We start from the raw sequence: 24,968 nt of genomic DNA, 5'->3' as shown, positions 1-24,968 counted from the left end.
GTGTGAAATGGCTCATACAGTCCAGCTGTAGCACACACCCCATTCCTTCCTACTGTATAAGACTTCTTGACAGCAGCAGGATTTAAAAATAAATAAATACTGTCAATAGTGTCCAGTTAGTATGAGCAGCTACAGCAGTAATAATGGTGAAGATATTTTGCTTCAGGTATAATCAGTTTCATGCTGTACAAGCATATAGCACTGGAATCGCATTTAGTAAGGATGGTTGTTATGGAATAATACAGTGCAGCAAAGCATCCCTGGTGTGAAAGCATAGCTGCGTCTGCTAAGTTGTCATAGTTACAACTGGATACAGATGAGGACAAAAGGGAGGTTGCAGTACCTGACTGAGCAGTATTTTGAGAAGGGATTACAGTGGGCTGCATCCAGAAGTGTGCAAACAGAATAAGTAGAATGATTGGTCTTACCTGAAGTGTAGATTTGGGAGTAGGGATGCTGGAGCCAATGGGATAGGACATAGCCCATTGGCTCCAGCATCCCACGAGGTAAATTATGGTAGTGGCAGTATTCTGTGAACTGCTGAACTAGAGGAAGACTTTGTGTAAGATACCGTATTTTTCGCCCTATAGGACGTACCGTCCCATAAGGCGCACCTAGTTTTTTTGGGGGGAAATAAAGGGGGAAAATTATCCCCCCCCAGGTATGGGGCTGGGGCGGGGGAAGCCCGAGCTTCCCCCGACCCCAGCCCCCAGAACAGGCAACTCTCCGCAAGCCGTGGGAGCGCAGCGCCGGGCTCCCGCGCCTTGCGGAGAGCCACGCAAAGCCTGTGTGTGCTAAGCTCAGTGCGCCCAGCCTTCTGCATGCAGGCAACTCTCCACAAGGCTCCCGCGCCTTGCGGAGAGCCGCACGAAGTCTTGAGAGCGAGAGGGGTCGGTGCGCACCGACCCCTCTCGCTCTCCAGGCTTCAGCGGACGCACACACATTTCCCCTTCATTTTTGGAGGGGAAAAAGTGTGTCCTATGGGGTGAAAAATACGGTAGTATTAGCACAGCTTGAGACATTGTACAAGGCCTTGCCGAAGAGATTGCACAACACTTTGTGCTCATGGAAGCTTTGTGCTAAAGTTCTCTTTTCACATGAGAAGCTCTTGCAACATTAGAAGAGTTCTCCCACTTATGAAAGCCACCTCCAGAATAACCCTATACTTTTAAAGCTGCCCTTTACTTTTAAACTGGAGGATTTTTCAGTAACATAGCCAGTTATTCTTGAATACTTGGACAATTATGAAGAAGTTAGTCTAATGACGATTTGAATTGTAGTAGCCTATAAAAGCAATATTCCACTGAAAAGCAGGGCCCATTCACATGACTGAAGAACAGTACGCTAGCCACTGTTGCCTTCTATGACTTGGGGGGTGACCGTCTGAAGTGGGGAGTCTCCCGTACTTGTAGAGTAACTAGACAGAGTTCACTGCAACTCCTAACACTGGGTTCGTGAATAGTAACTTGATTATATATATATTACTATCATCCATGAATACTTTTCCATTTGGTGTGAGCTCCTCTTCAGTTCGAAAGCACCCCCGGGGGCAAGTAGATAAATAGGTACCGCTTACCAGCGGGAAGGTAAACGGCGTTCCGTGTGCGGCTCTGGCTCGCCAGAGCAGCGTTGTCACGCTGGCCACGTGACCCGGAAGTGTCTCCGGACAGCGCTGGCCCCCGGCCAATAGATGTGAGATGGGTGCACAAACCCCAGAGTCTGTCAAGACTGGCCCGTTCGGGCAGGGGTACCTTTACCTTTACCTTTACCTCTTTTTATACAAGGGCTCTCCTCAAAGAGGCAACAATACAAATTGTGCCATTTCAGGTGCACTGCCTGTGCATTATATGGTACCCAACCAAAACAGAAACCCTCCTCTTTGGAAGTCTCTAGGTTCCATGTCCAAGCCTTCTGCCTTGATAGGGTCTAGACCTGATAAAAAATTAGTATTCTGTCTTTTCACTGTTTGTAATTATCACCCAATTACTTTCCCGATTTCTGGCAGGGAAAGTTTCCGTTTCCATTAGTATGTAAGTTTTTCAAGCTGTATACTGCTTAGATTTATCGTCCTGCCTGAAGGGTTTTTGGATCTGCAGAAAGCAAGAGAAATATTGTAAAAGCTCCAGGGGCATTTGCTTTTTAAAGCTGGCTTGGGAAACATAGCAAGGTTTACATAAGCACACTGTATTGAGTGAAGGATTTTGAGAAAAAGTTGCTTAATATTTTTGTAAGTGAAGAAGTCGTAAGGGATTTGATTATATTAGCTTGGAATGCTGGTGTTTTGTTTTGTTTTGGGTTTTTTTGACAGGGGAAAGGAACTAAGAAAAATATTTAAGGGTGAACTCAAAATAGCCTCCTGAGAATTTCCAATAAATACATAAATAATTACTTAATACATTTACAATAAAATGTGTGCAGGGCCATAAGGACTGACTGAATTTATTTTCCTTATTTCCAGATTACGTGGGTTTATTTCCTTGGCCTCTGCTTCCCCCATTTGAACTTTTAAACTTCCCTTGCTTCCTCTTTTCCTACTCCCATCAGAGCTGGCCCTGCCTCATCTTCCTCCATATTTCCATCCCTAAACCATCTGCTAGATCCGTTCCTCCTTCTCATGCCCACTTTGCTAAATCTCCCTTTTCAGAAACCTGTCTCCTTGGTCTCCTAAGACTTAAGGAACTTCATGGAAGGGAAGTCTCCCATCGCCTCACCACCATGTTCCCAAATCTCCCCCCTCCATCTTGTTCAATGGCCTCTCCGATTCTCAAAAGAGAGGTTTTGAGTGTTACGTGCATGTGGCTGCAGAGGGGAGGACTGGACGCTGCACTTTTGTTCAGTGAACTATTTAAAGTTAGCATCCAAACCTATATTTCCATATAGATTTCCACTAGAATGTGTGTATGGAAATGTGATCTAGAGCAGGAGTGGCTAACTTGTGGCCTTCTCAACGTTGCTGGCCTCCAATTCCCATCAGCCCTAGCCTCAGGAATAATGGAAATGGGCATCAAAGAAAAACTTGATCCAAATTATTGGAGTACTACAATATATCCAAAACAATGGGAGAAATTGGAAAGATCTCAAAAGAGAAGATAGAAAGGAATTGGAAGGTGTTTAAAAGATACTTGCAAAACCATATTGAAAAATCAGAACTCCTATTAGAATAAACAAGTTCCGTTTCAAATACTGAAATACTAAATAAGATGGATAACAATGTATAATAGAAAAAGAAGTATGAAAGTAGGTTAAAGGTGTGTGAAAGAAAGTAACAGAAGTGGGAAGAAATTGCAACTGAGTAGATTGGAAGTCTAACACAAAGGTGGGGTGAGGGGTGGTGGATGGTGATGGGAAAAGGAATTATCTGTGGGAATGAGTGTAGGTATGTTTGAACACCTTTAAGGACTGTATGAAATATATGCTTGTATGTTTGTATATTTGTAATATATGTGTATTATTTTAACAATAAAAAAATAATTTAAAAAAAACTTGATCAGCCGCCTCTGGTCTACATTTAGATGAATGCATGGAGCATGAATGCATTTCCTTTTTCATTGGCTCGGCTTTTTCTTATGCTTGACAAAAACTTGTGGAGCAATTTTTAAAATATGTATTTCCCAAGACCTTCACGTTTGTTTAATTTGATATCCAACACACCAGGGTTTGCTTACTTATGGTTATTACAGTGGTGCCTCGTAAGACGAAAAGAATCCGTTCTGTGATTCTCTTTGTCTAGCAGTTTTTTCGTCTTGCGAAGCAAGCCCATTGACGGATTAGCGCTATTAGCGGCTTTTAGCAGCTTATCAGTTTATCGGATCAGCTGATAAGCGGCTTAGCGGCTTAGAAAAAGGGGGTGAAGGGAAAAACCCCCGCAGGAACTCGCAAGACATTTTCATCTTGCAAAGCAAGCCCATAGGAGATTCGTTTTGCAAAGCACTTCCAAAACGGAAAACTCTTTCGTCTAGCGAGTTTTCCGTCTTGCGAGGCATTCGTCTTGCGGGGCACCACTGTAATTATCCTTTTCACCCAGTGTAATAGCTGATGAAGTGGACATCAGGCAGAGGTGTCAAACATATGAAATAGATAGATACCTACACGAACTCTTGCATTTTACAACAAATGATTTACCAAAAGGCACCTGGTTGTCTGTGAAATATAACAATTTTCTAATATATGCTCAATGCACAGTGGAGGGGAAAGTTGCAGCTAAGTAAAAAATGAATAGCTGGGCAATTTTCTTGCTCACCGTTCTATGCACTCCTTTACCACAGCAAAATTGCCATCTCCAATCACCTTTCCCACTTTGTATTTCTCAAGAATAGTTGATGTCCCTGAGCATTTGTTTCCATTCAAACCTGCAAGATGTAAAGGGCAAAAAGTAAGCTAAACATGGATGTGAGCAATATGGATTGCCCCTTACTGACCTCAACCCTACAGTAGGGCTATATCTTAAGCTGCAAAATCGTTTTTTAAAACAGTTATTTTAAGTATCTGTCGCTTCACATTTGCATCTAAAGCAAAAAGGAATAGCTGGCAAGGCTTAATCCAAGCTATATGACCTTGCTGTGCAAATCAGAGGGTAAGCATCCAAACATATTTTTCATGTAAGATTTTTTTTTTAACATATTCCAAAAGGCAGCAACATTTCCACGTAAGGATCAACACCCAGCTACCATTTCATTTAGTTCTGTTGTTCAACAAACTGCATTGTTTCAGCTTCTGTTGCAGAGCTATTAAGTGGCACAAATATCACAGTGTTCTGGCAAGACTGAAGAATAAAATAATTTTATAATATACATGAAATATTGCATTATTACTTCCAGTCACCTGAATCACCCTAATCTAGGTGAGAATTCGTTCATGACAATTTCTGTCACAGGGAAATTACTCAGCAGAGATAGGATGTGTATCTACCATTCTCCACATTCTCAGGCTAGGATACAATTTAGCATTAACACATAATACCTGTAAATGCTGCCTAAATTTTACAAATATGTACCTTTATCTCAAGGTGTGCTTACCAAAAGTGAAATATTCTAAATTGGTTTTTATGTAAATGAAGGCTAACATTTTGTGTGTCCATTGCAAATCAAGTACAATATAAACATTAAAACGAAAACTCAGAATACCACGAGATGTTTGGAGAGGAGGTTAAGACAACTTAAATGTTCCCTTTCAAAATGGCCAGCACATCTCCATTTAATCTTTAACTGATAAATTGCCCTGTGTGATGCAACTCTTCTGCCAGAGCAATTTGGAACAGTTCTCCCCTGTATCGTTAATAATTAGTGGTGTTAAAAATATCTCTCTCACAATTAATGAGAAAATGGTTTCAATTCAGAAAAACAAAATTCACATGGAAATAAAACATATTAAGTGAAATTCTCATGGATGAGGTTCAGGGTATTTGGTCATGCTTATCTTTTGTGGTGGCCAAGAAGTCTTATGGGTGCCCTTTCTTTTATTTATTCTACAAATCATGTCATGCCATCCAACATTTATCGTGGCCAAGAAGTCTTGTGGGTGTCCTTTCTTTTATTTATGCTGCAAATCATGTCATGCCATCCAACATTTATCTGATGAAAATAGGGACATCCCATTCCATAATGATAATGATATTTATACCCCACACATCCTATTGGGTTGCTCCAGCCATTCTGGGCAGCTTCCAACATATATAAAAGCATAATAAAACATTAAACATTAAGAAAGCTTCCCTATACAGGATTTCAGACAGCTCGGGAGTCGAATAACTCCATACCCTCCAACATTTCTCCAATGAAAATAGGGACAGCCTAAGGAAAAGGACATTCTGGGATCAAATCAGAAACTAAGGCAGCTTTTCTAAATCAAGGACATCCCTGGAAAATAGGGATACTTGGAGGGTCTGTCATCTCATCAGTTGTCTGGCTTCTGCAGACTTCCTAGGTGCCCATGTTTCAACTGAAGACATTATGAAATAACCATTTAAATATTTTGGGTTTTTTAAGATCAGGAAGTGTAGCCAGGGGGAGGTTGCAGAGTGCTAGAGCAACGTTTACTGGAAAGAAAAGACATGCCTTGGATGCCTCACAATCCTAAGGTAAGCTCAAAATTCTGTAACCACCAACATTCTACATAAATCCTTAAGTGGCCTGAGAATGCTGCAGGAAAATGGAGGCCCCTTTCAGAGGGGTAGAAAACTTCTGGGCAAGAAAAGGCAGATTTTGGCCCAGCTCTATCAGTAAACCATTCAGTACCTGGTGACATATATTAAATACAAACCCAAACCTATCTCAAAGTCTGCTATATTTCTTTTCATTGCCACTGGCATGCGAAGGGGTGGTCATTGTCAAGACACCTTAGAGTAAAAAGCTCTAATGAGTCGAATGAATTAATGAAGAAGAAGAAGAAGAGTTTGGATTTGATATACCGCCTTTCACTCCCTTTAAGGAGCCTCAAAGCGGCTAACATTCTCCTTTCCCTTCCTCCCCCACAACAAACACTCTGTGAGGTGAGTGGGGCTGAGAGACTTCAAGGAAGTGTGACTGGCCCAAGGTCACCCAGCAGCTGCATGTGGAGGAGCGGAGACGCGAACCCGGTTCCCCAGATTGAATAGCCTCACCTCTATGGATCATCTTTGGCCTAATAGGAAAGTGCAAAGTAATACCAATACAGTAGTGTGAACAAGCATATTACCAAAATAGAAAATAATAGTAATTGATTTTTCTAGACTGAAATATTATCTCCAATACAGACATTTAACATAAAAGAACTTGAAAATACACATTCTTACTTTCAGGACTCAGGCAAGGAGATAGTTCAGCCACACCATTCACATTGCACGTTGACCCACAATGTGGTGGAATCTGTGAAAAAATGTGAGAGTTTATACTTCAGCAGTTCAATATGCTTCTGAATAATCACATTAGGAACAAAAACATCCAACAGCCTTCTGTGCTATAAATTAATATTACACAATCATCTGTTAAAAGCCAAACACAATTTTACTAATATTTCCAATGGCCAAAACATACAACCTCTGTAAAGTAGCTGGTTGGGTTTTTTAAATGACATGTTGCATTCAAATCAGACTACGCAAACTCCACTTTCCCTGCACTATACAACACCAACAGTATTTGCTTTGTGCCAAGTCTCTAATACACTGTAACTAGATATGTGAAAGTAGTTGATTCCTTCTCACTTCTAATTGATTACTTCTTATGATCCATTTAGCAACAACAGAGTGTAAAGGGATGCACATGAGGTAACTGAATGCTTCCCAAGAGATCGTCTTCCTTTTAATTTCTAACCAGAATGTCACCTGCCTATCCAGAGAATACAAAAGAAGAGCTGAAAACAAGAACAAACCATCTTTAGACAGTTCAGGGAACATATTCATGGATCTCAGTCACTGACCCAGTTCACAACCATAGGCAGACAAAATACTGTGAATCAAGAACAAAGCTTGCTTTGTTTTGGGGAAACAAACCACGAGCCCAAGCTCAGACGACATGAGCATATTACACCGATTCTGGCTTAACTGCACAGGCTGCTAATTCAATTCAAAGTGCTGTTTTTGACCTATAAAGCCTTAAACAACCCTCAACCGCAATACCACAAGGACCACCTGTCCCCATATAAACTGAGCCAGACACTTCTTCAGGTGTCTCCCCCAGGAGAGTTCCAGAAGATGGCCACAAGTGAATGGGCCTTTTCTGCAGTGGCTCCCCATTTGTGGAATCCTCTTCCCAAGGAGGCTTGCCTGGTACCTTCATTACGTATCTCTAGGCACCAGGTGAAAAGGTTTCTCTTCAACCAGGTTTTTGGCCTTTAACATGTGACTGTGGGAAGGGGAATACTGGTTTGTTTTGCTTCTGCTTTTGTTTTATTCTGCATTTTGTATTTTCATTTTGTATTTTTGTGTTTTGAACCACCCTGTGATATATGGGTGAAGGGAGGAATACAAATTTAATTAATAAATACATAAATTTCAAGCATAATTTTCACTCTCAATTAATAGTTCTCCAAAGTGCCAACTAAGGCTTTATTACAGCTCCATGTGTTTTGCAACACAGGTCAATTTTTCAGGAACAATCTGAAAGTCTGAAATTAGGTAGCATAGCTGAAGCAGCTTACACAAATATTTCTACCTATCTGGCACCACAAAGAAGGCCAGACAGATACAGTGGTGCCCCGCAAGACAAATGCCTTGCAAGACGAATGCCTCGCAAGACGACAAACTCGCTAGACGAAAGGGTTTTCCGTTTTTTGAGCTGCTTCGCAAGACGAATTTCCCTATGGGCTTGCTTCTCAAGACGAAAACGTCTTGCAAGTTTGTTTCCTTTTTCTTAAAACCGTTAATACCCAGGTTGCATTGCTTGAAGAGGTGCAGTTGCGACTTGACTTCGAGGAGCAACTCATAGCACGCAGTGTGGTAGCCTTTTTTGAGGTTTTTGAAGACTTTGGTGATTCTTGAAGCTTTTCCAACACTTCTTTTGCAGCCATTTGGTAAGTTAAACTTTTAAAACTTTTTTGGGGGGGGTTGGATTTTGGGTTGGGGGGTTTGGAATTCAAGGACTTGGTTCTGGGTTTGAATTTCTGTGTGGTGGGTGGCTGGGTGCTTTTGAATTTTTTGGATGTGAAGCACTGATTTATTTTTTGGGGGGTTTGCGAAGGTAGGAGCTGTGCTGCCATGGGACCCAAGAAGACTGCTGCTGCAGAGGCCGGCGAAGGGAAGAAGGCGAAGGTTACGCTGGAAATGAAGAAGAAGATCATCATCCAGAAGCACGACGGTGGAATGCGTGTGAAAGACCTCGCCAGGGAGAACGGGAGGAATCCATTGACCATCGGGACCATCCTGAAGATGAGGGAGAAGATCCTTGCGACTGATGCAGCCAAGGGAGTCACCAGGATCGTGAAGAACCGCCCAGCTGTTCTGGAGGAGGTGGAGAAGTTGCTGCTCATCTGGTTAGAAGAGAAGCAGCATGCAGGGGACACAGTGACTGAGGCCGTCATTTGTGAGAAGGCCAAGGCCTTGCACGCAGACCTTGTCCGGGAACAGCCAGGAACCTCAGGCGAGCCAGAAGTCTTCAAGGCAAGCAGAGGCTGGTTTGACCGGTTCAAGACAAGATCTGGAATCCACAGCGTGGTCAGGCATGGAGAGGCTGCCAGTTCTGATGTTTCTGCGGCTGAAGACTTTGCAGCGGAGTTCCTGGAGGTTGTGAGGACGGAGGGCTACGTTCCACAGCAGGTCTTCAACTGCGACGAGACCGGGCTGTCATCACACAGGAGGAGGCCAAGTTGCCTGGCCACAAGCCCTTGAAGGACCGTCTGACCCTGCTCTTCTGTGCCAACGCAAGCGGCGACCTGAAGATCAAGCCCCTGCTGGTGTACCACTCGGAGAACCCACGGGCCTTCAAGAAACACAAGGTCGACAAGGAGCAGCTGAGTGTCATGTGGCGATCCAACAGTAAGGCTTGGGTCACACGTGTGCTGTTTGTGGACTGGGTCAATCTTGCTTTTGGCCCTGCTGTCAAAAAGTACCTGCTGGACAACGACCTGCCGCTGAAGGCTTTGCTTCTGATGGACAATGCTCCTGCTCATCCTAAAGGCCTTCAGGAGGACTTGTTGGAGGAGTTCAGCTTCATCAGCATCATGTTCCTGCCGCCTAACACCACGCCACTGCTCCAGCCGATGGATCAGCAGGTCATCGCCAATTTCAAAAAACTACACCAAGGAGCTTTTCAGGCGATGCTTCGAGGTGACTGATTGCACCACCATCACCCTGCGGGAATTCTGGAAGGACCACTTCGACATCGTCACCTGCTTGAAGATGATCACCATGGCCTGGAACGGGATCAGCCAGAGAAATTTGAATTGCGCTTGGCGCAGCCTGTGGCCAGACTGTGTGGCACCAAGTGACTCTGATGCACCAGAGTCAACAGTGGTGCAGGACATTGTTGCCTTGGGGAGGACCATGGGCCTGGAGGTCACAGAGGAGGACATCAGCGAGCTGGTGGAGGAGCACGACCACGAGCTGACCACCCAGGAGCTGGTCGAACTGCAGGCAGAGGCTGCGCAGGAGCAGGCCTCGCTGGAAGAGGAGGAAGCAACTGAGGAACGGCTGTCCTCCAAAGAACTGAGAGACATTTGCATGAAGTGGAAGGATGTGCAGGCTTTTGCACAGCGGCACCACCCTGACAAGCACGTGGCACATGACCTTGTGAACACTTTTGATACGAGGGTCATGTCGCCTTTCAGGGAGGTGCTGAAAAGGCGGATGAAGCAGCAGGCCATGGACAGGTTCTTCAGCAAGAAGCAAAGAGTGGAAGAGGAACCTTCTTCGAGTTGTCCCCCAGAGTCTTAGAAAATGTACTGTACACTTTGTTGATTTTTAAATGTTTTTCTGTCATGTTTAGAAACTTAATTTATTGTTCCTTCAATTTGTGAAATGCTCTTTACAGTATGTGTGACTTTAAAGAGCACTTAATAAACTCTTGTTGTACCAAATTTGGCTTTGTTTGGACTTTTTTGACCATAGGAACGCATTAATTGAATTTCAATGCATTCCTATGGGATTTCGTGCTTCGCAAGATGAAAAATTCGCTAGATGAAAAAACTCGCGGAACGAATTAATTTTGTCTTGCGAGGCACCACTGTAAATGATATTTACATGGGCTGCTTTTGCAGAATTTGGAAGTCTCAAGATTGCTCCTTGAAGAGTATGCGTTCTGAAATTCTTTTAGCTAGCACTTCTGAAAACAAGTTTCCCCTCTTTAAATTCTCTCCAACTTCTTTGTCTCCCCTCCTGGTTTTCTTGTTTCACTTTCAGATAATGTCTTTGCCCTTTTCAGTCTTCACTGTATTCTCATTTAAAAGATTATCACACGAACTTTCATCACTTGTCACAGGGTGCTTAAAATACTTCTCTAGCCTGAGCTCAAGATCTGTCAAAATGATATTGGACAGCACAAGGGAATGCAAGGTCAGCATTTTCAGTGCCTGGTTATGCAGCAAAATATTTTAAATCATTTCACCAGCAATAATGGCAATAATTCAACTGGCAGATCAGGTTTTATTGTAAGATTTCCCAGGACACCAATATGTGCCCAAAGCAGTCAACAGAAGCTACATTATCAAGACAGCAAAAGGCAACACAAACTAGATCACTGACAGCGAGTTAAGTTTAAGAAAGACAAAAATAACACTGTCTGCCAGACAAATATGCAAGATGGCTGCAACAACATCTGTACATTTTTTGTTGATGATGATGCCCTGGATGGCTCCTGCACCAAAATAATATAACATAGTTCTTTCAGAAGATATTTTTGTAATAGAACCAGAAACAAGGCAGACAAAATAGATTAGTATTTATTGCATTGACTTATTGGTTATTTTCTGCTCAGTTCAGTTGTTTTGTTTAAAAGCACAGATTTTGTTTCCTTAAAAGCAAAGAACCATAAAAATTAGTATCATGGCTATGAAATTTAAAACTAGGGTGGATGAAAATGATCTTTCAGATAACAAACAACTAACAGCACAGTCTAAACCATGTCTACATAGCACTAAATTCTACTGAATTCAATGAGGTTTATGACCAGGTATGTGGGGTTAGGATTAAAAGCTAAACTATTTTAGACTTTTCAATTTCAGTCAATTGTCACAGGACACAGAATAACAACGGTAATCTTTAGATAATGTACTATGTTGTTATCTCCTTTCCAAGTCACTAGAATAGACTACATTATTCAGCCTAATTGACAACATTTGCATTTAACGCTAAGCTATGGTTTGGCACTATACGAAAGCTGCTCCGCCATATCAAGCAGGGAGTATATTTGCAGTCCCATGTGATTCTAGAGTAGAGATCACGTGGTGGGGGGAATATGGCAGCATCTTGGCACTTGGCCCACAATGCAGCAAGGAAGCGGTGCCACTAAAAAGGCACTGCTGCCCCCTCCTCATGAGCAGTCCTTTTCAGCATGGCATCCTACATGCCTTATGATTTGGAGGGCTGAGTAGAATTATTTTGGCAGTATTCTCTGATTGCCCTTGTGGCCCCCTCTTTTTTGCCAACTCCATGCAGTCTGTTTTATGCTGTAGTTTGGCTGATTGGTGTTGGTCATGACTTGCAGGTTGAATTAATGACAAGCACCTAGAGATACCTGCATAGATGGAGGACCCCCAGCTACAAGTCAGCTCAAGATAGAATTGCAAGATGGTCTTGAATGCTGGCCAGCAGGAGCAGAGTTGTACACAGTTTCTCCTCTCCAGAAGCTGGTTAGGAAGAGCAGGGCTCAGCCAATCAGCTGGCTTAAGTCAATTACTCTTTTGCCCCTGCCCCTAGCTTGGTCAAGAACTCCGCAGTCTGCATTCCCAGCACAGCCGAACATATTTGTGCTGCTTCTTCCTTTCACAACTCCATGGTTACTGGAGCTGACAAGCAAGGGTACCCAAAGCAGCTCTCAATTAGCCTCTTCAGCCAACCGTAAGGAAGGCCAAGTACTCTAATATGATATAAATTCTTCTCTTTCATCTCAAAGAGTCTATTGGGCTTAATGAAATCTTTCAAAGGAGGTTAGCACTAGAGAATTAACATATTCGAGAATTGTTGGATGCATTTTTTGTTGTTGCTGCCGACATACGTTAAATCAAGATCTATTTAAAACTAACAAGAGTAATACAATTTCTAATTGTCTTTCTTTCACTTTCAGGCCAGTCAAAAGAACATTGTCCTGTATTCTTCTGGATGCAATTATATTGGGGCAGGTGCCAAGTTTTTCAGTGAATCAGCAATTCAGCATTTGTGCTGAGTAGCAAAAACGAAGCTGCACAAATTATAGCCCTTGATTTCCTATCCCTGTAAGTAGGCTTTCCAGTTAAGGCAGTGGGGTGGGGAGTAGGGACATTTGTTGCGGAGATGTGGTGTTTTTCTGGTAAGCAGTACTGTTCTGAAACAACAAATCTATTACTTGAATGAATAAATAAACTACATGAATGTGATGTAGATAGCCAGTCCTTTTAAGTTGCATATCATGAGTTGAGAGTCTTCTAGCAATCCAAGCCATGTAACAGGCAAAAGGAGGTACACACAAAATCAACATGTTCAAGAACCCACAGCTGACACAATTAAAAAAACAACCCCCAGTTTATTGCAATTCAAATGAAGTATAGGATATAAATCCGAATAGAGATGACAAGGCAAGGTTTTCAGCTGATCGTTCCTTACCAATTTTGCTAGGATGAGTACTAAGTTACAACAGAGGGAAAGGCAGAAATTAAAGATGGAGACATGCATCTTCTGCCATGCTTGAGCTTCAGCATCACTAAATGAAGAGACATGGCAGAATGATCCAGGCAGTGCACAGAAACCAAGTATTTCAAGGAGACCAGCCTACACATTATTTCATCCTAACCACAGCTCAGTTGTCATAGGGATCTCTCAAGGAAATGATAAAATAAATAAGTCACTTAAAAACAAACAAAAGTTTAATTTTACTCCTCCTCATGGACAGCATGTGAACAGAACAAAATTCAAGCAGATACATAATAAAATTTTATCAAGAGTATCCAACTGTTCAGTGGTATGTATACTTGTAATTGCAGTACTTTAGGGGTTAAATTATTTGAACGGCATATATTCCTGTTGGACATTTTCCCAGAAGCATGGGTGTTGGGAATGCATTCCAGATGCAGACACAAGCATTGTCTCAAGCCATGTTCTAATTCAGATATATCAGTTAAGATTACTCAGAACCCAAGTGAACAAAGCACAGCTGAAGTGTACACCCAAACAGCTGCATACTGGAGAGATAAAATAAAGGATTTTAACTACCCTAATTCTCTCAATAACTGACTGTCTTTTAAGACATGCACTAAATATAAACAAATTGAGCATGCAAAACGGCATTCCTCTTTCTATGGTTTTTGTTTTTACTGTATTTGGTTTGCTGCATGGCCTTTTTTATTAAGGTTTAGTCGATTATGGTGCTACACTGTTATTGTTTTTAAATGCTGCAAGCTGTCAAGTACACACTTGCAAAAACGTTGTGTATAAATAAACAAAATCGACAATGAAGGATGAGATGGAGCTTACTGACTGTACTGACAAACTTTACTAAACACAACTATGAGTGCAGCCCTAACCCCTGGCCCCTGACGGATTGGTAATGGAAAGGAGCTCTGTTATGGGACAGATTTCTCTACCATGGCAGATGGCTCAGCTTCACCTCCACGGGCAGTAGACTTCCATTTTCAATTCTGCTAGTGGTAGTAGGCAGCAGCAAGCCCTGAAATGGGGAGTTTCAGGGTGTCAGAGGCTTTGGATTTGCTGGATACTACATCCCATGGATCTTTGAGGGACAGGCTTCTTAGCAATGGTAGCCTGGAGCTGGTGGGGGAGTCCCCCCCCATACTTTCCACCCTGGCTGGTGGATCCTTTGCTGCCCCCTGTTGCTTTTTGGCCCAATTTAGGGCAGCTCTCTAAGCCAGTGGTTAGAGTTTAAACCAGAATAATAGATTATTTTACGCATTGCAATATTGGGTTCAGCCTACATTTTAACTACTCTACAACTGCTTTCATGCATTGTACATTGCAATGGAATATATATATATTTAAATCATTGATTAATATAGCATGTAGCTGGTGTTTTCTTGCAACCACAAAGGCAATATTCCAAAGCAGAATTAGTATTTAAGCTGAAATAGGGCAAACTTTCTAAAACATACCTTGAGTCCCCGAAAGCTGCCTGGGCTTGTTGGTGAGGAACTAGAAGATTTTGTTGATTTGGGAGTTGAAAGCTGGCTACTTGGAGCTCCGTTTACTATTGGGAATAACAAGGGCAAAAGAAGGAAAAGAAGTTGTTATCGCCAATAAAACAAAAGCTGAAATTCCTGTTAAGATATGATATGTTCCTTTTAGATAATATTCTGTTAATCTTTGTTAAACAGAGCAGCTAGCAATAAAATATACCGTACATAAAGCTAGGCATTATCTTAAGAGCAGCACGATGCAGTGACCAAGGGCTTGCTAAGACTAACAAGCACACAGCTGAGCCTTCCTTCTTAAGATCTAAGATTTCTTTCCACAGCTGTGTTCTATCATTGGTTTCCCCCTCTCTCTCTACCTACTCAAAGACACATTTTTTTCTGGCACACTGCCTACTCTTTCCCCTTCATCTAGCCACACTATCCTTTAGCTTCCTCTTCTATCAATACTTTATAGTCTTCAGACTCTCGATCTTGTCTACATAGCTTGCCATGTCCCTACAGCCTATTGTGATGTTTCAACCACAGCCCAAATGACTTTTCACTTGACTCAACAATGGCAATATATCAACATTCTATGGTGCTGGGTACATTCTTCCACGAATTAAAAATGTTGGTGATGGTGAACATTTCAAGGTTATCAGGTCACATCAACCAATGGGTACTTGAAAAATAATCATGGCCACAGAGCAGTTTAATATATTACAGAGTACACTGTACCCAAATTACCAAGAACAATTATAAAAGCAAAAAAAACAAACAAACCCATGCTTAGTTATTTTCTATGTGATCATTTCTCTTAAAAATAAAATACTTGAAAAAATTATTTGCATCTCCTTTTATGTTGAAATATGCCTTTGACAAGAACCAGCTTCCCATTAGTATGCTTTTAAATATACAAATACATTTCATATTTTAATTTTGAGCGGTTTCTATATATGTGAAAATATGTTGCTTCCCCTTCAGTTCAGTCTGAAGTGGGTTCCACCATTTCACACAACTTAAGTCTCTTAACATGCACCATCTATTAGCTTATTTGCAAGGCTCTCTGATGAACAATATATTCCATGTCTCCCAAGGAAGAAGTAGTAAGAGGAAATGTTCCAAAGAGCAAGATTGATTTCAACTGCAGCTCAGTTAAGGACTGCTGCTCCTTTAAGAAAAAAAATTAGCCTGCCAGCTAGACATTCGGTTTCCATGGAAATGCTAGTTACCACCTACACTTTTTCAGCTGTGTAAAGAATATCTATAATGGGTAACAGAACATTCATTTAACAGGCACCATTGTTTTTGCTGTGTGAATGCCTGCAGTGATGAACCTGTCTGCAAACCAAGTCTTCCAAACTAGCTGCTTTTAAAAAGGAATTTTCTTTTAATTCTTTAATATTTAGGAGCCAAGCTGCTGATGCGACTGCACAGGGAACTGTTATTCTGTGGCATTATGTATAGATACAGTAAATAAATAAGTAGAAGTTAGCATCTTTCCACCAAGATGCAAGAAGCAGCTTCCAAGATGTTCTAGAAAGGCATGTCCAACAAGTCGATCGCCTCACATTACTAGCCGATCACGGGCTAGTAGTGACCCTGCCACCCGTCCCTGGTGTTAGCTGTTTGCTTCGTTGCTGCACGAAATTGTAAGCGCAGCTTTTTCTAGCGAAAAAGCTCCACAACTTTGGCTCCCCACCCCCCCAAAAAAGCTTAAAATTGGCAAGGACAATGGGTAGATCACTGCCAGCTTTTTTGTACTGGGAGTAATTGCATTTTCTTGGGAGTTGGACATGCCTGTTCTAGAAGAAGTTAACATTTGTGGGAGTAGGAAGATCTTACTCTATTGCTGTTTTCACTTCATCCCCAGAATCTGTGTTTTAAAAATAGTTACCTATAGAAAACACATGTTTCTGACCTTCATATGTTCATGCATACGCCTTATCCCACTTTTGTATTATTACACTCCCTAATACTAATCCTTCCATTGTCCCTTTAGCCTGAAACTATGATTGTGGACACACTATGCCTTTTGAGCACATTCAAAGCCCATTATTTTCCACAAAAATTCTGGGCACTGTCGTTTGCTCCCTCACAGAGTTACCGTTCCCAGCAACCCATAACGACAGTGCCCAAAGTTATTTGAGAGGGAAAACGGGCTTTGAATGTGCTTTAATGGTATTAGTGTACATTACCTGAGCCAGCCTCAGAGTCCCAAGCAGCACAGCTTCCCACCTGGCTCACAAACAAAACATTACAACATGGAAAGAGAATTTCCTCCCCCTTGGGGCTGCAAGAGGGACCTTGAAATCCTGTCACTGTCCTTATCACCCAGAAATTAGGGACATCATACAGACGCTGCTTGGTTCTGGGACTCCATAGTTAGGGTCCCCACAGAGATACTCCACCCCACAGAAAGCAACCTCCCAGTAGCTATGTTCAAGTGGGAGGAAATGGTGGACTAGCACAATATGCAACCTACCTTCCAGAAGAGCACATGGGATAAAGGCAAGCAAGCATACTCCACACACAATAAAAAACACACACGGAGACAAAATGATTTGCTTTTTCACTGTGAGCAGAAGCAAGGCAGCTTATTTCAATCACATTTTTCTATTGCAAACTAGATAAATTCCCAGTGTTAAGTCAGGTAATATAAAACTTTGATGCCACCATGGACCAAGCAACTAGTTTACATAGATCAGTCCACAAGTTAATTAGTGTCTTAATACTCACATGCTTCTCTAAATAAGTGGGCATAGTGTTTTAAAAGACACAGTACTCTGTTTCAACTTTGAGCTTTATTTGCATGCCATACCACACTTAAACTTGAATTTAAGTTTTGGGAACCATTGCTGTCAGCTAATATTGCTCATTTCATACAGAATTTTAAATATACTGCCGCCCCCACCCAGTACTACTTGTGCACTGGCTGGATTATACCTTAACAAACTTAGCTCCATTGTATACTAACCACAGGTGTCTGATGCCTAAGTTCTTCCTTCCCAAGGTCTACCTAGAGACAGGATAAACTCACCATGTCTTTGTTTTACAAATCATAAAAACACACAGTGCAAAATAATAGGCACACAGAAGCAGACGGAAGGGTTAAAAATGACAAGGTAGGAGACAAGTGTTGGTACACAGCCATAACTGCCATGGCTCACCTGGGGATTTTGCTGAAGAGTAAGCACTGGAGTAATGACCACCCCTCTTTACTGTATTCATTCAATTGACACAAAGGAAAAAGACAGGATATAGGTTATTCAGAGACATGAAAGGAAGAAAGAAAACATAAAAAGGGGAAAAGCAAGAAGTAGTTTCCCAGAAAGGCTTACAGTGAACCTATATTTACTACTATGCACAGTCCAATTTAAAGTAATTTAAGAACTAATAGAACTGGAGATCCAGATAAACTGAGTTGTATGGAAATTGTTTGAGTTGTGGGAAAGGTAGGGGTGCCATATTGGAGATGGGATAAAGCCCCTAAAACAATTAGGTCTGTTGTGCCTACGGATCAAATACTAACTTTACAAATGCATCATGAATGCTCAAACCTTTCACATCTCCCCAAACCTTGGGCCTGACCCTATGGTGTGTGGATGCTACTTCAATAACCTGTTTGTGATAAAGTCACCTGGTAGCTGCCCTCAGCTAACCTGCCAACTTTCACCTCAGGTGGTTAATTATGTGTCTCTCATTTCCAGTCGCCTATTATGTTCCAAAGTCTAATTTCTCTTTATGAACTGTTACGCCACACAAATGAAATATGCCATCCAAAAGCTGAAAAAGCCTAGAGGGCAAGGTAATATGCTTGGGTGGGTGGGTGGGGGAATTTTAATATTTTGCCTGGGAGAGAATCTCATATGACTCTGCAGTAAGAAAACCAGCAAGTCTTTTGCTCTATGTTCAGGTCTTTAATGACAACAACAGCCAGTAGACTTATTCTGTCTTCTTCCTTATGTACACTTAAGTCCAAACTTCTGGATGGTACTGTTGGGCCACTGTACTGAGTAGTTTTTTGATTCAGCACATCAACAATCTGTTGTTCTCCGGTTGTCAGTGAACCACTTTCCCTAAAACATTGATATTTTAAAATACTGACACTGGAGCAGGACTGAAAGACATAATCAAAAACATAACTGGGGCAAAAAAACCTAATATAACCTGAACAACCACTGTAAAAAAAAGGGGGGACACAAAGAGATAGGAAGAAGGAAGATGCATTTTGTGTTGGCTAAGGATACCAAAGAGAAAAAAGGAGTAAGAAAGTCATGGGCCCCCAAAAGAAGAATAGAGTGGACGAAGGGAAAACACTTAAATGTGTACAACTGAATTTATTCATATTCATCCTCTGCAACCCTTGCATCTCCCTCAGGCTTGGGGAGTGTGTAATTTTGCCTCACCTTTTTGGGTGAGATTAAGGTGAGAAATAGGGGGTCATGGTGGGGCACAGTCATTAAGGAAGAGCACATGTCAAAAAACACTTGTTACTACACGAACTTCCATGGGTGCCAAGGTCTTCCTCAAGAAGCCCCTCTGCAGGTTTTATCTGCTGCCAGTAGTGATGTAGGTGGTGATCTCAGACAGGGCCTTTTAAGTGGTGGTACTTTGCCATTCTTTCCCTGGTGGTGCTTTTCTGCTATAGACTTTGTTATTTTTCAGTCAGGTGTCAACCTATTTATTTGCCAAGGGTTTCTGATGCTGTTTAACAAATGATATTTAAACAACTATTGGCTCTAATTTTATTGTTCTGCTGTTTTAAAATTATTTATTTTATTGGTAGACATATTGTGTGTGTAAGCTGCTGGGGATTGATGAGCAGAAAATATATTAATTAAACAAACAAGGTTCTAAATGCACATTTCCCCCATCCACCCAGGCAGCTGTACCTGAAGCTGGTGATTTACTTCGACGTGAAGGTCCAGGGCTTTTAGATCCAGGGCTTTTAGACCCAGAATACCTTGATATCCCGCATGAACGGGAATAAGAGGATTTCATAACACGACATTCTGTAAACAAACAGATGGGTAGCAGAAGAAATATTTTTAGAGTTGCAATCACTTCCAACAAAACCACCTACCAACTAGATTTATCACCCAAACATACTCATTTCATAAACAGTTTTTCTTAAATGAACCAAAAGGAGTTTATAAATTTATAAGCTTATAAACTTGTTGACATCTGGTCAAATGTGGAAAATTAATTTTTTTCCAGGTTGCTTTAAAACTAGATTTGGTTGTTTATCCTGTTACAATAGAAGAGTGTACATATGAATTTTATATATGTCTCATCTCTGTTGGAAAAGCAGATCATTTATTTTACAAATAAAAGAATATAAAAGAATGTTAACATATTGCATATTTCATCAAAACTGACTGGAGCAAGTCCTCTTCCACCTGTTCACACCAGTGTCTTTCCAATCCAACTATTGTGATTATTGTGCCCACTGAGACTGCAATCTGTTTGCTGCTCCTACATGATGAATAGGCAACACAATGTACACTAGAAGTTTTAAACTGAAAGTTGAACTGCCCCTTAGACTACTGTGCAGTTAGCTATTTTAATAAACAACAGTCTCTAGCAAATCTGTTTTCTTAGGTCCTTCAGCAGAACTCTATGATTCAGGTTCATATGGATCCCAGGGATTAGAATGCCTTGATGCCCCATATTGCCTCTCCAGGAACCCTTTGTGTCTTATTGCATCATCCCATCATCTTCCCATCTTGATGTGCACAGGGATAATGCTAGTGGTATATTTTTCTAGATGGCATAGTTTCTTTAAAATGGACCGCACAAGACCCTCCAATTTGCAGGAATGTATGTCCTTCCCTCACAGGTCCCCTTTACAGAGTTTAGGTTTTCACAGTGGTGGAACTTGGGGTCTCAAATTTCTCACGAAAAATAGGTGCCCCCTCCCGCTTCTTGTGTTCCATTCTAAATCATAGTTGCAGCGACCCCTGTTGTGCCCCCAAGGCTCAGTGCCCAGTGCAACGAAAGCAGTCACTCTCCTCTAAACCCACCTCTGGTTTTCATCTATGCTTCCAGTATGGAAGTCCTGGGCTGCCCAGGCAACAAGACCCTACTCTCAGCCTCGCTGATGTGGTCCAAAGGAAAGAAGAACAATACATTTGCCACCAGTCTGTCTGCATTTGTTGTCAGAAGGCATACAAGGCAGAAGCAAACTGTCTTAGGGATTTGATTCTACTATGGATTTGTGTAGCATTTATTCCTTAGCTTTTTCTTCTTCCAAAGATATCCCACAAGGCATCGGAGGTTTAGGATCAGTGTTTTCCTTCCCCTAGATTGGCTACCTTCCCAGGTTGACAAGCCTCATCTTCCTCTCACTTCCCTCTGCAGAAACCGCCTTCTTGATCCTTGGACCCACTATTGGTCTTGTCCACTCAATCCACCATAGCCTGTCTTCGCATGCAGGTTTGAGACCCATTGGCTACCTTCACCTGGTTTAGCCAGCCAGTCAACGCCATTTCTCAGGGTGTGGCCACTGTCGCATGCAGCTTCGAGGAGCCACAGGTGAGAACTGAGTACAGGGTGGGGAAAGGTGGACACACTACCCAGGAAGGAGCATGGCATGTCTTCTGCCAGAGGTAATACTCCTCCCCTAACACCTGATACACCCCATTTACAGTCTCTATCAGTGCAATATGTATATGGGGGTGGGGATATGCAGTCACAATGTCACTCAGTGCTTTCATAAGCACTGGAAGCTTATGGTTCAAAACAAATGTACAGACAGTACTTACCACTGTGATCTAGTACAAAATCATCTTGAGCATAACGGTATTTCTCAGGTCCACAGGCAATGAAAACATCATCATCACCAAAAAAGTCTTGCAAACAGGTAACCTTTTTTAAAAATAAATAAATAAAAAGCAAAGAAGAATATTACTGAGTGGACCAGCTAGACTAAGGAGAGAAGTTTACATTTTGTGCTACCTTTCTGCTTTGCACATAGCAAGGGTAGGCAACCATTTTTCTGTTAAACACTGCATTTCCTGAGGAAGTAATTAGTCAGGGGTGGCAGGAATTACACCCTCAGTATCCCATCTCAAAATCAAAACATTATAGCCATTTCATTTTTAAAAGAACAAATTCCCTGAAGATTTGTCTGTAACTTGGCAGAAAATTTAATTTTGACTGTATCTACTCTGAATGAACTACTGTGCCTACAAATTTCATTCACTTCTGTCGAAAGGGGAACAAAACTGCAGCTATTTTATAAATTTCCTGGTAGTGCTAGAGAGTACAAATGAGCTCAGCTGTCATGAACTGCATTGAGATATCTCGGCAGAGCTGGTCATAGCGGGAGAAGAATGGGACAAATGTGCAGAACTGGATCCTGGAGAGGGCCAAGAGATCTAGGAAACGCTGGTCTAGATGGTGGGAACGTGCCCAGTTTGTTGTTGGCAGAGATTCCCACATCAGTGTTATGGGCTGCCTTGACTGGCACAGTAGAACTACCTGACTTGATTCTGGCAACCCACCTTGTTAGTGAAGTATCTTCTGTCCTGAAAAGGAGGAATCCAAGACTAGAGCAGACACTGAGGCAAGCCATGTCAACTACATGTCCATCACTAAGAATGCTGCAATGGCTATGCTGGTGTAAGCAGACCCAAACAACTCATAGGTGGGCCTGCTGGCTTGCCTAGTCCCATATTTCGGGACAACAACTGTGCACTTTTAATCTCTGGAATACAGACTTTAGCTGAAGGAGTGTTATTTTCAATGTAATTAATTTTAAGGGAATTTTTAAAATTATGTCCACTTCTTCATGCAGATGTCACATATGTTGTTGTCGTTGACTTTGCTGTCTGGTCTTTGACCACAAAAAAGATTGATTGATTGATTGATTGATTGACTGACTGATTGATTGGTGGATTGATTGAACAGTGCCCACTCTGTCCTTCAAAAGGGGAGCTCAGGGAGCGTGTTAAGTGTCAAGACATTTTAGCTTACTCCTAACCATGTATTTCAGAGCTCTGCTGTGAACTTCTGAACTGTGTAAACTGTGGTCTGATCTACATTTGGGCATTGCAGTGAATTTTGGAATAAAGCCTTTAACAATAACTGAGCTGGGAGTCTGAGTACTGCAACCATGAGTGGGAACCAAGGCACCAAAAGCCTGAAATTGGGAAGCCTTTGATGTGCCTGTGAACTGTTTTCTGAAATGGTGAACTGTTTTCTGAAATGCTGAAACTGGTTCCTTTTGCCTGCTCTCAATCTCGCCACCACAGTTATGAGATTACCCACCATGGGGGATGATACGCCTGGATAATGGGGGAGACTATTTTTTGTGGCTATTATTCTGACTGGATCTGGAAACATTGATGTAACTGCAACCTGGTCGTGTATTTTAAAAATAACCTTTTCATGTGACAATTATGTCGATTCAGAATAAATGGCAGGCCTTCTTTACACAGCTATGTTTAAAATAAAACAAAAACAAAACAGACAAATTATGAACATGCCTTAAGACCACATGAGTTCAATATTAATTTCACTTATCCCCCCCTCCCCTCATGAAATAATACCAGAATTTCAAAACAGAAGGGGGGAAAATAAAATAAACAGAAATGAAAAGGAAGAAAAAGCTATTGGTGATTTGGGGGGGGAGTGTATAAAGAATTATAGTGCAATTCTGTGCATGTTTACTCAGAAGTAAGCCACACTGTTTTCAGTGGGGCATACTCTCTTGTAACTGCTTAGTTTATTATTAAATATGCAATCCTAGTTTTATCACTTTCAGTCCACTTGTCTAATGACAAAATGTGCATTCATTACCCTCTATGATAACAGTAAATATGAGCTGGAGTACAGGGAAGGTTTGTTGCTGCCTGCAGTAGAAAAACACTCAGAATATCAATGACTTTCAGCACTCTCAAAGATCATTTGTACAAGGCATTTGAAAGCAGTGCAGTTGTCATAGCAGCTAAACCAGAGATAAAAGCTGGCTGAACTTACAGTAAGACCATCTGTAGGCTGAAACATGTAGCACTGAGCATTTGTTTGATTCTATTATCAAGCTCAATGACACAACGTTCTCTCCTCCCAGTATCCGGTTAGCTTTAGCATAACCTCATGATAAAGGATAAATGTCTACATAAGTCTGGAGAAAAAGTAATTCACCTCAACATAGTTAAGCAGTTTTGGCAAGACAAATACTTAACTCTTTCCTAGCCTGCCTGATCAACAGGAATATCTATCCTCTGTACAGAAAAAATAATAATTGTTCCTCTCTTTGTAAAGGTTTAAAATTAACCACACTCTAAGAGAAATCATACCCAGCCAACTCCTGAATATCATTCAAGCCATCAGTTGTGGAGTTCATTGTACAATAGCTGGAAAAGGTGCATGCCCACACTACGAGACCACAAAAGAAAACTGAACACCCTAAGCTCTAAAGCAATTTTGCCCCCTTTTTGTCCATTTCTCTTTGTCTACTTGTTCCATGATCTAACACAGATTGGGAAAGCCCTTTTGTGCAGTGCTAGGCATGCAGCTGATCCTTTTACAGTAGCATAATAATAAATGTAAAGAAAATACTAAGAAGGGGTGAACATCACAAGAACAAAGGAGGGGGATTTGCAAATGTAGGCAAATGAGTACTTTTATTTGGAATTTGAAGAGAGGTGTATTGCAGCTATGAAGCTCTGCTTTTCTGAATGCAGTCTCCAAGCTGAATAGTCACATGTGAATATGGCTACCAAAAACTGCATTTTATGAATGTTATCTTTTTCAGATTATGAATACGATAAAGTAAATATACAAAAGGATTATGGTTTCTAATGTAAAGATTTTCTGCTGACTATTATGTATAAGTGGACTCCTCCAATGAGCAGCAATTTCATTATGTTTACATTTGCACATGTGGAATATATTATTTGAAAAGTTCCTGAACAAGCAGCAAGTAAAAATGCTACTAGACACATCTCCATGGATAAAAGGGCTTCTCAGCCATGCTTTTGATCACCTTTATTACCTTTCTATTTAATTTTATGTTTCCATTAGTTTTGGAAGTCCCAGTACTAAAGCTGATTTCTATTGTATTCATTTAACTTGTTAAAGAAAAGCAACACAGCTCATTTTGTTTATAAGCTAAAGCAATCCTGGTCAGCTGCGCTATTCTTGCAAATCTAAAGGCTTACATCTAGGGCTTCTGAGTGGAACCATTCCAGGATAGTTACATTGCTTCCAAGGTGCAGTTAACAATGGTCTCCTGA

General features: G+C 41.4%; 1 protein-coding gene across 5 annotated transcripts in view; it reads right to left on the bottom strand.

Moving 5' to 3' along the window:
- DCLK2 (doublecortin like kinase 2) overlaps positions 1-24,968 on the bottom strand; it is an 84,308-nt gene that overhangs the window by 23,108 nt on the left and 36,232 nt on the right. For 4 of the 5 annotated variants that reach the window (XR_014223383.1, XR_014223384.1, XM_082237632.1 and 1 more), the window contains exons 3-8: positions 21,492-21,594; positions 19,620-19,739; positions 17,895-17,945; positions 14,704-14,798; positions 6,770-6,842; positions 4,241-4,349 (exon numbers count right to left, since the gene is read on the bottom strand). Coding sequence is in view for 3 of the 5 variants with exons in the window: in XM_082237632.1 (XP_082093758.1) it covers positions 4,241-4,349; positions 6,770-6,842; positions 14,704-14,798; positions 17,895-17,945; positions 19,620-19,739; positions 21,492-21,594 (551 nt within the window). In the remaining 2 variants the exon portion in view is untranslated. The remainder of the gene's footprint in view (positions 1-4,240; positions 4,350-6,769; positions 6,843-14,703; positions 14,799-17,894; positions 17,946-19,619; positions 19,740-21,491; positions 21,595-24,968) is intronic. The other variant, XM_082237631.1, reaches the window with a different exon arrangement.

The sequence above is a fragment of the Podarcis vaucheri genome (assembly GCF_965113315.1).
Source record: "Podarcis vaucheri genome assembly, chromosome: 9".
Lineage (NCBI taxonomy): Eukaryota > Metazoa > Chordata > Lepidosauria > Squamata > Lacertidae > Podarcis > Podarcis vaucheri.
The sequence above is the reverse complement of the archived record's forward strand: the minus strand, read 5'-3'. Positions and strand labels throughout refer to the sequence as shown.